The 14,857-nt window shown below is 29.0% G+C and overlaps 1 protein-coding gene across 2 annotated transcripts; it reads right to left on the bottom strand.

Annotated features, from left to right (window-relative positions):
• Positions 1-10,176: 10,176 nt before the first annotated feature.
• On the bottom strand, positions 10,177-12,905 carry LOC112286488 (UPF0496 protein At1g20180). 2 transcript variants are annotated; one of them, XM_024528414.3, is made up of 2 exons: positions 12,502-12,643; positions 10,177-11,600 (listed from the first exon to the last, which is right to left on the bottom strand). In XM_024528414.3, exon 2 carries the CDS (start codon positions 11,469-11,471, stop codon positions 10,374-10,376), a length of 1,098 nt encoding a protein of 365 aa, XP_024384182.1. In that variant the 5' UTR covers positions 11,472-11,600; positions 12,502-12,643; the 3' UTR covers positions 10,177-10,373. The 2 variants fall into 2 exon arrangements, with proteins under 2 accessions (XP_024384182.1, XP_024384183.1); XM_024528415.3 differs by having other exon boundaries at positions 10,355-11,600; positions 11,977-12,905.
• Between the last annotated feature and the right edge of the window lie 1,952 nt (positions 12,906-14,857).

Genomic DNA, 14,857 nt, shown 5'->3' with positions numbered 1-14,857 from the left:
GAGCTTCAAGTTAATTACAAGTTGAATTTGGTCATTGTTATCCTTTTGTTTTGCATTACTGGTTGCTTTGGATTAATTACCCTCACCCTTGTTATGTCATAGTATTAGTTCTAAATCTTAAAGTTAATTAGCATATTAAATATTTTTCTTGTTTATTATTCCACATTTTTTCTCTATCTGTTCTTTGAATTTACTTTTTTTTTTTTTTTTTTTTTTTTTTTTCTTAATTGTCCTTTAGTTTTAATTTTTTTGGCTTTGTATACTTGTACTTATTGCTTTAATTAAATCCTATTAGATAGTGGTAGTCTTGCATTATTTTACCCTCTTTTTGCTTGTCATATTTGAATCTGATTTTTACTTCTATTTGTTTCTCATCATTTTAATATTTGACATAGTCTTTGCTCTTTTGTACCACTACAATACTATTACTATTGTAGATATTTCTTTTGCACAACAATATTACATTATTGTCTATTTTTCCTCACTATTTGATTTGGTCTTGGTTCTACATACACTTTTTAAAATTATTTAATTTTGTCAAATTCTTTGATATTAGTGTTATTATTATTATATTGAATTTATTTTTGTATGTTTTTGTTTTTATCTTTCATAGTTTTTTGTTTTATTCTATTGGTTTGGTTTCTTTCCAATATTAAAATAATGTTATTTTGTTTGATTATCTAACTTTCTTACATTATTTAATTTGTCTCTTTAATACTTAATTTTTCTCAAATGTCTTTGTTTTTTTTTTTTTAATTTATTTACACTATTACTATTATTTCCATCTATGAATTTTCTTTAACTTTCTTCATTCCAATACATACATTGATTATTTCCCTTGTATTTTTATTTGATTAATCTTACTTCTATTATATGTATCTTTTATCTTCTTAGATTCAACATGCACTTCTTTGCCTTCATGCTTCTTTTTTGGTATTCTTGCAACTTAGATACCACTATTTTCTTCATGATCTTCATTTAATTACTTTCTTAATACTTTTCTATCACTTCTTTTATTTATAGTACTAAATCTGATATCCAAATATACCATTGAGTTGATAATATTTAAATATTTATATTTTTTTTACAACCATCTAAATTAGTTTATGTAGACATATTTTTTTATACTTTAGCTACTACAAATAATATTCTTTCAACTAAAAAGTTATATTGCATCTAAGATTACAAGAAATATTTTTAAAATCCTTATTATAATATTATTTTATATCTTAGTTTCAATTTCTCTTCTTCAATCTTTAACACAATAGAATAAATAATAACACAATAACAAAATAACACAACTTTTTTAGTAATCTTAATTTTTTATCTATTTTTTAAAAATTAAAAATATCCAAAATAAATTAATTGGTTTACATTATTTTGTCTTGCTAAACCAAAATTTACAAAAGCATTACAAGTAGATGGAAAAAATCATGAGAATAAATATTAAAATTTTAATATTTTGTATTGTTTATTAGTTTATTTATTTTTGGTTTGTTAATTTTTGTGTAGTACTGATATTATTAATGGCTAATATTTGATTTAGATAGATGTTATAATAAAGAACTTGGCTTTATTTTAAGATCCAATCACAATGTTCTTCTATGACTCTTTCATATATTTATTAATGTCATGTTTGAGTCAACATACTAGATGTTTAAATTCATATTTAACTAAAATCAAATTTAAGACTTTTTTTTCACCTCATTTTTTTGTTAGTTATTACCATAACATAATATGCTTAAAAAATGTATTAACTACTCATAAAAATTAAATTACTTTCATTTTAACATAACATATTTACCATAATGCAGTACCATAACATAGTATGCTTCAAAAATTATTTTTTATACATATATATAGAAAGTTACAAATTGTTAATAAAATACTTAGTTATTTATTGTATTTTATAATAGTCTTTGTATATTACATACAATGGGCCAGTTTGGTAGAAAAAATCACTATAAATATTGATAAGTATAATAAAATTATAATTATAAGTTGTAAGATTTATAATAAATATCAATAAAGAATATAATATATTTATTTCAATAATCAAAGTGGTTGGACAAGTCTACATAAAGAAAACTTTAAATTTTTAATGTTCTCAAAATGTTCCATTCTAAAGAAGTAATAGAGTGTTTCAAATGCATTTAACTATGTTTATCTTCTGAAGAATTTATTTAAATTTTGAATTAAGAAAATTTATCTATTGAAATATATATTTTAATTATTATAAAATATTAGTTTTATTTAATTTAATTTTTAATTTTATGATTCAAAAGACAAGAAAAGAAAAAATTACATGTCACATTGAAATAAGATGTGTAAATATCTGAATCAGTTGCAATTATAAATAAAATTAATTGAAATTTATTTTCAAAAAAAATTATTATCAGTTATAATGTATTCTTTTTAATGCAACTTAAGAACATTTAGATATAACATCTAAAATTTATTAGAATTTTACTTTGGCATTAGTAAATGTTCAATTCAAATTGAAACTAAAAAAACTCTTTAATAAACTCAACAACAACTAAAGATACATACTTTTGTAAAATATTGAGATTGTTTTGATTAATGTAAGCTATAACTAAAAATAAAAATAGGTAGATTATTTATTAAGTTACTTATAAAAAATTAAATTTTTCATTAAAATTATTTTTAAAATTCAAAACTTATCTTATATTAGAAACTTTGGTGAAATAAGTGTAAACTTTTAAAAAATAATATTTTTTTATTTTATTATTAATAATATTATGGTTGATATAAATCAAGTGACTCTACTAATATTAAAATTAATTAGTTAGTTCTAAATAAGATAAAAACATTCATGACATGAAACTCTTAAAACCTTCAAAATCATAGTTTTACCATCATTTTGAAATATTTTTATTTCAAAATAAATTATATAGAAAATGGTACTACTTAAAAAAAACTGTAAATATATTAAATTTTTTATTAAGTATTAAAAAATTTCAATTTATGAATCTTTAAAATTTTCAAGATTTTAATTAAAAAGTAATATTTTCTAATTTGTTTATTAACACTTTTAACAATAGTTTCTACTTTTAGTTATTATTTATATATATAATTTTTTTATATTACTAGCATAATCATATTATTTATTGCAAAATACTAAAACTAAATAACATATTTTTCATAAGCCATCTAATTTATTCTACAATAACTTTTGTATTAGCAAAACTAATCACTGCATTAGATAGTTATTTTAAATGTATATGAAACTTTTGTGTTATAATAATTTCTTAGATAATATTATACAGTACATTTAGGTTATCTAAAACATAAGTATTAACCTTCTTATTAGTAGAATTTACTATATTATTATGAATATTATTGTTATTACTAGTATTTAATTCTTTGTATGAAAATAGATTTGATAATTAAGTATAAAATATTAAATTAAAATTAAATTCTAAAAAATAAAATAATATACTAAATTTTATTTTTTAATTTTAAGATAAAAAATAAGTTGACATGTAGAAATTTGGTATATTTTAGTTTAATTTAAATTATGAGCTAAATTTGGTCAATACTACTTAAATATAAAATTATTGGTATTCAATATTTTGAGAAGATCAAAACTTAATTTGTTATTAGGTATGAATAAATTTCTACAATAATTTATAAAATAATCCATTATTGAAGGATTTATACTTATTAAAGGATTTTATGTTATCTTAGTATGAATATAATCAACCAAATATTATTATGAAGGTAATAATGAAACTGATTAAAAGATTATAAAAGTATTTTTATTGTCTTATTTAAGTCATCTATTTATAAAGTAAAAAGTAATTCTCTCTCTATATATCTTAAGTACAAAAAATACAATATTTTTCTAAAAAATTAATAAAATAATAAAATTGACTTAGTTTAAAAAATAATTTCTATTTATTTTAGGATTTGTTTTAATAAAGTATTCAAATCTATATATTAAAATAGGGAAAAAACATTTTGAAAATTTGAATTAAATTATTATATATTTATTATTTTTTTCAATATCAAATAATAAAACTAAATTAAAAATTAAAAATAATATATTTAAATATCAAAATTCAAGACATATCTATTGTTTTCAGTCATTTTAGCACTCGCTAAATCATGTGGTATGTATTAATACAAAACTAAGCATGAATAACAGTTTTACCACATATCTTTATATTCAAAATATGTAAAATATTTAATTTTTAGTGGTAGGTGTTAGATTAATTTTCAACTTTTTAAATTCAATAATTTATATTAAAAATTTATTTCTAAATTTTTATTTTATAAATGCAAGTAATTTTTTTTATATGTTATAGAAGTAGAATCTTTTTTTTTTTTTTTTTTTTTTTTTTATAACTAAAATAATATTTTTTATTGCTGTTATAGTAAATTTAAAAGATTATAAATACTACATCCCTAATTGGTATTGCTATATTCCATGTGACCTCGACACAATTGATTAAAAAGCAAGCTTTTATGCTTAAGACATATTTGACAACTCAATATTTAACTCCATTATTGATCCAAAAATAGAATGAACTATTTTATAAGTTTTTGTGTATTTATCAATCAAATAAAGAAATGAACATAATTTTGAATGATATAAGTTTTGAAGAATATAGTTTGATTTCTAGAATACCAACTTACAACATATTTTTTTTATAAAATATTCATTGTCTCTTTCTGTCAACCACTAATCTTTTTCAAAGCAAAGAAAGAAGAAAACATATGCCATAAATAGAGACATATTATTAGATGAATATCTACAAAGATGTCATGTAGAGTGTAAAAATACCAATTAGAGTTGTAGCTTTAATAATCCTCTAAATTATTTATACACACACACACATATATATATATATATATATATATATAGAGAGAGAGAGAGAGAGAGAGAGAGAGACAGAGAGAGAGAGAGACAGAGAGAGAGACTAAAGTTTTCTAAAATTTTGATTTTGATTTTTTTTATAAATATAATTAATAATATAACTTACTATAACTTTAAATAAATTCTATATATTTTAAGATTCATGTATATTACTTAATAGATAGCATTATTGTCTAATTTTTAAAAATGTGATTATACTTTAAATAAATTACAACTTTTTATAGGAAATTTTTATCAACACATATCAAATCAATCTCAAATTTATCAATATGAAGTTTTAAATAAATATTCTTAGGAATTTGTCCTCTAAACTTTATTGATTTGTTATCTATTCTAAATATACAAAGTCTTATATTAGATATCTTTTAATTTAAGATTTTTATGATTAATTTTTATTAAAATAAATTAATTTATGATTTATTTTTTATAAATAAAATATTGCTAAAATTTTCTTTGATGGTTTTTCTTATTATCACATATTCTTTAATAAACTTTTATTGGTGTAAGGCTTTAAAAGCATTAATGCTTTTATTTTGTCTATTAAATATTATTTTGTGCTAGTTATGATTACTATATGTAAAATAATACTCTTAGTCATTAAAATTTTAATAAGTTTTACAAAAAATTATAGTAATTTAATAAATCAACATAGTAAAATTAATTAAATACACATTATTTTAATATTTTGAAAATAATTAAATAAAATGTATTATTTTGTACATATATTGAATTAATAATTAAATAATACATGTAGGAATTACTCAATATTTATACACAAATTCTAAACAAATTTCAATATTTTTATCAATAAAATGTATATAAGTAAAATGATTCATTATTAATAAAAATAATCATATGACATTAAAAATTTGTAAAATAAATCTTAATAATGATCTTGTGTAGTTTTATATTACTAAATTTATAAGAATTATTTTTAAAGAAAAGATAAAATTATAGTATTTTCTTTTTAAAATACTATAGAAACCTACTTGATGCATGTTGGATCAAAAAGTGCCTTAAGATTTTCCATATGGTTCTAAAAGCTATGTAAAGAAGTTTTTTGGACCTAATAAGCTACAATGTCAGTGTCTAACAACTTATATATATATATATATATATATATATATATCTCACAAGCCTTGTGGTTTTAAATCTGCAGATTATTTTTTTTAAAAAGGAGTACATGCAAAATTTAAACTGAAGCCAATTTAAACCATGTTAACACTTCTCTTTGTTTTTTTTTTTTTTTTTTTTTTTTTATTTCAATAGATTTTTTTTTAATTAATAAAACTTAAAAGCAAAAAAACAATTCTTATTATTTAGAAATATTTATATATTGATTTTTGATTTTTTCATTGTTTGTGTATTAAATGCCTTTTTAAAATATTAAATATTTTATATTCTTATTAGTAATTTAAATGCTGAAAATTTATAAGATTTAATAAATAACTTTATATATATATATATAAAATTGTAAATGCCACATATCTAATTTATCACTACATCTTACATGACCTCCTTATAGACAACTAGCTTAAAACATGCCTCTTTCTTTTAGGCATTTTCCCCCTTTCTTTGCTTTAAAAAAAGAATGTATTTGAGAGGGAAGCAATGAATGTTTTATAAAAAAAAATGGGTTGTAAGTTATTTTTTTAAATAAAATATTATTTTCCACAAAAAAAAATTCATTCAAAAATATTTTATTATTTGTTTATTTGGTTGCTAAAAACATAAAAAAAACTTATTTTTTGATTTATTCTATTTTTAGGTCACTATTAGAATTAATTATTGAGCTATGAAATACATCCTAAGTATAGAAGCACACTTTTTAATTGATTTAAGTTGCATTGAGGTTATATAAGATATAGAAATATCAATTAGAGATGTAGTGTGAATATATATATATATATATATATATATATATTGAGAGAGAGAGAGAGAGAGAGAGAGAGATATAAATTACAATAGCCCAAATAGAAATATAAAGTATCTATTTGTAATAATAAAAAATTTAAGAAGAATTTTTATCTTAGTATATATAATATCCTGTTTTTTTATAATGTTATTACCTAGGTAGAGTTTTAAATTATTATATAATTTCTATATTGCAATGCTAGTGGGGCTTGAGAATTTATAAATTTAGAATAAAATTAAAAAATTAAAATAAATATTACTATATGTTATCGATTTAAAAAAATTAAAACTTTCATATCTTCTTAATTTTAATGACATTTTAATTTTATCTTTAGTTTGGTATAATTTAAATGTAAATTATAATAAAATTATTATAATTTTAAATCAAACTTTAAAAACTTTGTAAGATTTAAGCTTCAAAAACATATTATATATATATATATATATATATATATATATATATATATATATATATATATATATATATATATATAGTGTATGATTATTTATATTATAATTATAATTTTATTCTTTTTATATCTTAAATTATGTTAATTTTGCAATTTATGACTATAAATTAAAAGTTATAATTAATCAATAATAACAATCGAGACTAAAGTTGTCTGAGGATTTATAAAAATTTAACTAGTTGTTTTTTCAATGGAATTTAATTGCATTGTTTTCTGAAGAAATTATTGATTTTTTAAAAATAGTTATGAATAACTCAATTTTCGAATGTAAAATTTTTATTTTATTTTATATTTTAGTAAACGAAATTTTAATCAATGACTTTAATTAAATTTTCTGTAAAATAATTGTAAAATATTTTCATGTTAGTTTAAATCCACATATTTTTTTATATTTAAATATTTAAACATTGCTACTTATGAAACACAACAGAATTTGAATGTATTCATTACAATAAACATTAATTCTTTAATAGTATGATATATATATATATATATATATATATATATATATTCTTTTATGTAAATAATGTATTTGTGAACCTTTTTTAAACCTTGTATTTGATGTTAAATTTTGAAAACTATAATGTTGTTGTTCAAAGGGTTTTGAAAAAAATCTCAGTAGAGGTGCATCAGTTTAAGCAAAATGACTTTAATTTATAAATAAGTTCAAAACTAAGACCTCAAGAGTTATCAATTTTCGACATTATTTTTGGATTTGATTTCTTCAGTATGTGTTTAGTAATGAATTAAACTAAACAACATCTTATTTCTTTGATTTTTGAATTTACCACAAAACTACTTCAAAGTCAAACATATTTATAAAGAAAAAATGTCTTAAGTATAATTTTTGACACAACCAATATGTTTAATTAGTTTTTTAAAACGCATATTCACATCTGATTTTTCCAAAGCATCATTTTGAATGAAAGCATTGCTGCGATGTAAGCTAGTTACACATTAAAAATAAGTTGTGCTTGTGCTCGTTTAGATTTAGCCACAAATAAGAGTATATTGCTATCAACAAATTATATTTTTAATATGTGTTATAAAACATTATCAAGAACCATCTTTTTAATTGTAAAAAGAAAGTGTATTTTAAACACCATCCAAAGCATAAACACACAAGGGCACACACACACACACACACGTATATATTTTTATATATATATATAATATTTTTTTGATTATTTCACAAAATTAAGTAGTAGTAGTAGTAGTAATAATAATACACATTCACAGACAAGGTAAGATAGCCACATGGATTAATAAGAGTACCCAGAGAATGAACCATTCCGACTCAAACACACTTCTCCAAGGACACTAGGATTCTGAATATTGTTCAAAATATTAAAGTTCATTCCCAAATTGATTCTTGCCCTTCTAGAAGATAGTTTAGAAGCATGCAGCTAGCTATCTGAAACGTGAGGCCCACTATGGTCCACGTCTGCACGACTTCATCCCGCATTCGACGGATGGAAACGAAGACTTGTCATCCATCCTCCTCATCCTCCCCCCGAATTCCCCCTAGTGTCAACGGAGTTCGTGTCAAATTTACAGCCGCTCGGATGGTGCCTGCCATTCCAGCAGACTTGGAAAAGAAGTTTTCCTGTCACTTAGCGTGTGGGGGAGGGGGGGGGGGGGGGGGGCGGGGGGGTCCCACGAGTGACGCCAAATGCCACAGAAGGCTGAGCGTGTATTCTCCGGCCCAAGTTGGGATGACCTCCTTCTTGCGTGTCGTCCTTGTTCAGCAACTGTCATGTTTCATCATTCCGCAGCTTAGTGTAGCCGAAAAAACTATATCCTTGAACAGAGGTCGGGTACCTTTTTCACACTCCGATGTAACCAACCCTGTCAAAACTTTTGGCTGAGGTTTCGAGGTGAAATAAGACTTTCGCAGGTGCTCTGTTGAGGTTTTCATCCTGGAACCATAGGTTGTGGTATCAACTTTTGACTCGAAAGATTGCTTGGTCTGGGATCTGAAATCGCGTTGTTTCTTCGCAACTGTGAACGACTGATGTTGTCTTTATTGGAAATCGCTCTGGGAAGCTCTGTCATCACATGGGCGACTGTTAGCTTCGTGAATACAAAGCTTCCATCAGCACTTCCGATGAACTATGTCATGTTCTTTGGACACGTTAGCTTTTTACAGACTCTGGAAGCGTGCTTGTTTGACCTGTAGGTCCAGATGTGAATTGAAAATTGTTGTCGACATGTAGGACCGAGGCATTGAGCAAGAAATGCATCCCTTGGAAGCAGCATTCAGCCTGCCGATCTTCAAGTTTCGTTTGTCACTGATATAGTGACCTCTTTCAAATGGTTTGTTTACTGAACATAATGCTTCTCCAATTCACTAAAATTTCAGTCGTACGGTACCTGTTTAATAGACAAATCTAACTTGCCATTGGCTTGTTCGACCTAATGGACTGCAAAATACTTTCGCAAAGGCTTTTGTGACCAGCCTTGAAGGTTAGTTATAGGCTTCGCTGATAGGGAACCGGCTGGACGACCCAGGGTCAAGACTTAGAGAAAATCTTCCAGCTTCACAAAGTCTCATTGCGGTGCGACGCTTTCCATTCTCAAATTTTCATGCCTGCCAGTCCTAGCCGGTAACTCGTAATAAAGATTAAATAACACAGTCCCTTGCAGATCATTTTGTGTGAGTATTGATTGCTCCAGCTCTAAGAGTTTTCAATGTAGGGGAGTTCACAGAACCTCAAATACCATCACCCCTAGTAAGGTTGCACAGATTGGAAAGCTTTATAAGGTTTTATACTTGGAATGTCGGCAGTGAAACTCTGGTCAAGGTATCTAGAAACTATCCTAGTCGAATGCAATTAGTCTTCAAATTATTCCAGGAGTTTCGATGCAGAAGGTGCCGAGATTGAGTGATTCTAAAACTTGTAAAACCATCGTTGAGATGGACGTAAACTTTTTTCATAAATTTTGGCGCTTTGGCACGTAGTAGACACACATCATCCTTGATTGGCCCAGGTCGTCATATGTTCCTACTTTATTGTACATTCCCTGCTTATATAATGTGTATACAACATATAGTGAGTCATGTAACAAGTCCATCGAAATAGGCCATTTCAAACATCATCATCTGAAGAACTTACACTTCCAGAGAAAAATTGCAAGGGTCCATCCCATGGTTGACCTGTAATTTTCTCAAACACGAGTTTACGAGCCTTCTCGATTGTTCTGCAACAAAACACAACCTGCTCGCTAAATTCTTTCATCTGCTGTTCAGAGTTAGTTGCGTTGATTCGTAACTGGTGCACAATCACACACATGCTGCCATAATTCTGCATTGCTTCTTCAAAAAACGATATCCTTCTCTTTGTACAGTCGACATCGTTCCTTAGCCGTGTTACCAACCGTTTGCTTGTCATCAAGTCTTGAATGATAATATAGTTTCCCTTGTCAGCTGCGTCCAACTGAGAACATTGAGCTTCAAGATCACTGTTGCTGAAACGCTCCCTTACAGAGAACCACCAGTTCTTTAGAGTGGACATAGCATCAACCGTGGCATTTGATACGATAATTCCTGCCAATGCAACAGGAACTGCCAAACAGAGCAGGATCGGGCTTCCAGCTGCTAGGATGAGGTATGGCAAGACCTTGCTTAGAGCTCTCTCTTTCCGAAGCTTTAGGCCCAAAGCATGCTTCATCTCTCTGAGCTCTCTTTCCAATTGCTCCGAGCACTCTTGAACATGGCGAAACTGGTCGAGTGTTTCCTGAGTAAACGGATTCTTGGAGTTTGCAAATGTTTTTAATTCTAGTAGTATAGAATTGTGTAGGCTTTGGCTTGGTGTATTCCCTTCTTGCTGTAATTTGTGGACAATCTGCAAAGCCTGGTTAATGCTGCTTTGGCTCTGCCTCGCCTCCTGAATGCTCTTGAGCAACGCCCTATATAGTTCACAGGCTTTTACCGTGCTGTTGAAGAACGTCTCCAACGCATTTCGGACTTCAGGTCGTAACAATCCTCCTGTTCTCAGGAAAAACGTGTTAACAGCGTCTTGGTCTGGACTTAGAAATGCAGCCTCGGGCCTGGAGGAATCATAGCCACTCACTTTGCCCTTGAATAGAGTGAAAGAAACACTAGAGAAAATTTTCTTGAACTCATCTTCAATTGTGAGAGCCAAATCTCTGCTGTTGCGTCTAATCGTTGGCATTACGAGACTCATTTAATGCACCTTCCTCCTCCGGAGCATTAGCGCGGACTTCTCTTCCGAGGAATCTTTCAGAGGTTCAAAAATGTTGCGCTAGTCGTTGATAAATGAGCAGCCTCCTTCAAACTCGAGAAAGGGGTAAATCTGGGAATGACATAAGCAAGCAATGAATGAATAAATAAACGTTGAAGTCAGCATGGGGCTACATAGATAGGTTTACTCGAGGTTTACGAGTATTGAATGAAAAGGTCGCAAACAGGTACTCTCGCAAACGAGGAAGACAATATATGAAATAGCTACAAAACAAATACACGAAATGAGTTTAAGCTGTCGCATGGAGAACACGTGACAAGCCCAATGACGCTGTACACACCATACAACCAACCAAGATGCAGCGGAAATACAGTCGCAAAATGGTGAATTTTTTCAAAACTGGAAACGGCAAGTATGAAGGAGCATTGTCGAGCTTGAGATTGGACAGAGCTAGATAGTTCCAGAATAGATTGCATATACTACCTACCTTGTCCTCTGACAATAAGCGGCACCGTTAATGCTTGAATTACCTCCACTCTACTGAACTGAAAACTAGACGACAAAATCTGATCCAGTATGAGAGCTTACTGGTCGTCAATCACAGCGATTTTCGCTAACATTTCTATCTGCAGCACCTAAATTGATAGTGAGAACGCAACTCTACAGTACTAACTCGGAAGAAGCAGTTGAGGGCGAGGCAGCACTATGCGTCCATATCTAACCAAACATGTATGCAATGTCATATATCAAAGATTCGAATGGGAATCCTAATCTTCCCTGCTCTTCCGAGCCAAATCGCAGCCACCGCGCAAGAAAGCTATGTGTCTTCCGCGACCTGATTCCTTAGTATTCCTCTCTAAACCTCCACTATCTCAAGCCCTTCTTATCCAAAAAGAGACACAACCATAATAAGAACCTCTTTTCAAGCCTCTTCCGGCCCGCATGAGAAAAATAAATAAATAAATAAAACAGAAAAATCAGAAAAATAAAACCTACAGTAAGAGCACTACACCTGACGCAACATTCAGCCTCATCGCAACGCACACAATGCGGGAGCCTGGGCGCTGCACCGCGACGAAAGCAATGGCGAGAGAAAGCCTTCAATCAATGTAACGGACAAGGGCAAGAGTGGACAAATTGACGTAAACACACTCCAGTTCCCAAGGAGTAGAAAGAAGCTCAACGACGAGGCTGGTCGTGGCCGATGAAGCAGACATCGATTCGGCTTCAATCGATCCTTGCTTGCATGGAAGCAAGAATTGCGGGGGGGGGGGGGTGGGGTGAGGAGTAAGCGGCGGCGGCGGCGGCGGGAAAAGCCTGACGAGCCCTTTTAATCGGTGAACTCCGAACGCAGACAGCGGCGGAAGAATTCTAGCTTCGATGTCACGGATTCGCGTTGCTCCTCTTCGAAGCTCTTCCATTTATTCACGTTCAAACCCTTTGGCTTCTTTCTTAATGCTCGTGTCCCATGAAGGTAGCCTTCGCTATTGTGCCATGTGGACAGGGAAAGAGCACGAACGTTGCTCTGAAGCCATTCTGTTGTGGAACCTTTCTTGAAAAGCATAATCAGACAAATTGGCTAGCTCATCTGAAACTTAATTGTGGAACTTAAGGTAGATTCTAATCCTCATCAGCAGCAGCCCGTGCCCATGTGGCAGGATTAAAGCGTGCTGACTAGATTCCTTATGAAATGGGGACATACAGTCATTGAGGGCCATTATTGTGAAACCCTAACTGGGAGGGCAGCATACTTGTAACTTACCCACATGAGCATGAAGAATGCATGAATGTGACTTTACTGCATGGGAATGGACAGTCAATAGGTTGTGGTGGTGACATGGCTGCTCCAGCTTTCCTTTGCCTCCATTCTTGTAGAAACTTGTAACTGGGCTTTTATTAGCTCACCAAATCTAGCTATAGGGTGAATATACATTTTCATATCCATGTTTGTGTATATGTATATGTACATATACATGTACTTACATACGTACATAGTATGAATTTCCATCTGATTTGTCTGATAAGCCATTTGCACACACAAAAAAACTTGAGATATTTTACATAAATATCCTCTTTTGTGGACAAGAAATTCAACCTGTTTTGCACAACAAAATGTCACCTTGACAAAGACCCACCTTATGTAGCTATCATTGCACCCAATTCTGTCAATCAACACTGAACTTTCCATCAACTGCATACCTAATAACACATTCCTTGAGTTATATGTTCAATTGGTAGCACTTGAGACAATTGTAGGTGGGTGAAGAGCAACTTTCCAAGAGAAAGCAAAGAAAGAACAAGAATAATAATTTAAAAAAAAAAACAGATTACTGACACCTTGCTGTGGTAGGCAAATTTGGCTCCTCCTTCCAAAGCCTTGGTCATCAGCTAGCAAAGCAGCAACCCCCCCCCCCCCCCCCCAAAGTGTATGTGGCCTCAGCACCAACATATAGTGATCCTTAGATTTGTAGCAAGTCATTATTTTGAGTATAGATAAGGAATGGGGTTGCCTTCTGTGCAGAAAGCTGGATGAGTGCAATGCAAGGCCTGTAGGTGGAGGCCTATGTGGGGAATATATTGCCACAGTGATTTTAAAGGGGACTGAACACTTCTACCATTGACAAAAAAATGTGTCAAAAACAAACAAAACAACACAAAGAAATACTTAAAAAAAAACAAACAAACAAACAAACAAAACAACACAAAGAAATACTTAAAAAACAAAAAAACAAACAAACAAACAAAACAACACAAAGAAATACTTAAAAAAAAAAAAAACAAACAAACAAACAAAACAACACAAAGAAATACTTAAAAACAAACAAACAAAAACAGAAACAAACTGCAGTGTACTTAAACAGCCTTTTCTTGTGAAAAACTATTTTGTGGGCATACTTTAAAAGGTTATTCTTATCCGCATTGCTTCTATATTGGACAGGCAATCAGATTATGTATCTCAAAGTTCAGCAATTATAAAGGTAAAACTCAATGAATCTCTTTCCTCCTATGTGAAGCTGAAACCTAGGAAAATTGCTTGCCATTCACTCCTGACAGCTCATTTCAAGCCATGTAGTGGGACTCATGGGTATTTCCAGAATGGAAATAATTGAGGGGCATTTATCTCGAGTACCACATTATGAGTCAAAATATATCTATCAACTATAAAAGCTCACAGCACATTGATGAAAGAGCTTCACATGTCTATACACAGTAAAAAATGTCAATGCTATGCTGGTGGTGTTGAAGTTCTCACCTGCTAAGCCTGAGTTTCATGAAAGATATGCATGGAATTTGTTCATGCTTGAAGATTTTGAATGATCTATATATATATATATATATATAATCACAAACATACATATTTTTAAATA

Source organism: Physcomitrium patens, chromosome 9, assembly GCF_059467195.1.
Source record: "Physcomitrium patens ecotype Gransden chromosome 9, ASM5946719v1, whole genome shotgun sequence".
NCBI classification, from domain to species: Eukaryota; Viridiplantae; Streptophyta; class Bryopsida; order Funariales; family Funariaceae; genus Physcomitrium; species Physcomitrium patens.
The sequence above is the reverse complement of the archived record's forward strand: the minus strand, read 5'-3'. Positions and strand labels throughout refer to the sequence as shown.

Excerpts from the sequence above, each read along its gene's own strand:
- LOC112286488 (XM_024528415.3), bottom strand. The coding sequence starts at position 11,471 with ATGAGTCTCGTAATGCCAACGATTAGACGCAACAGCAGAGATTTGGCT.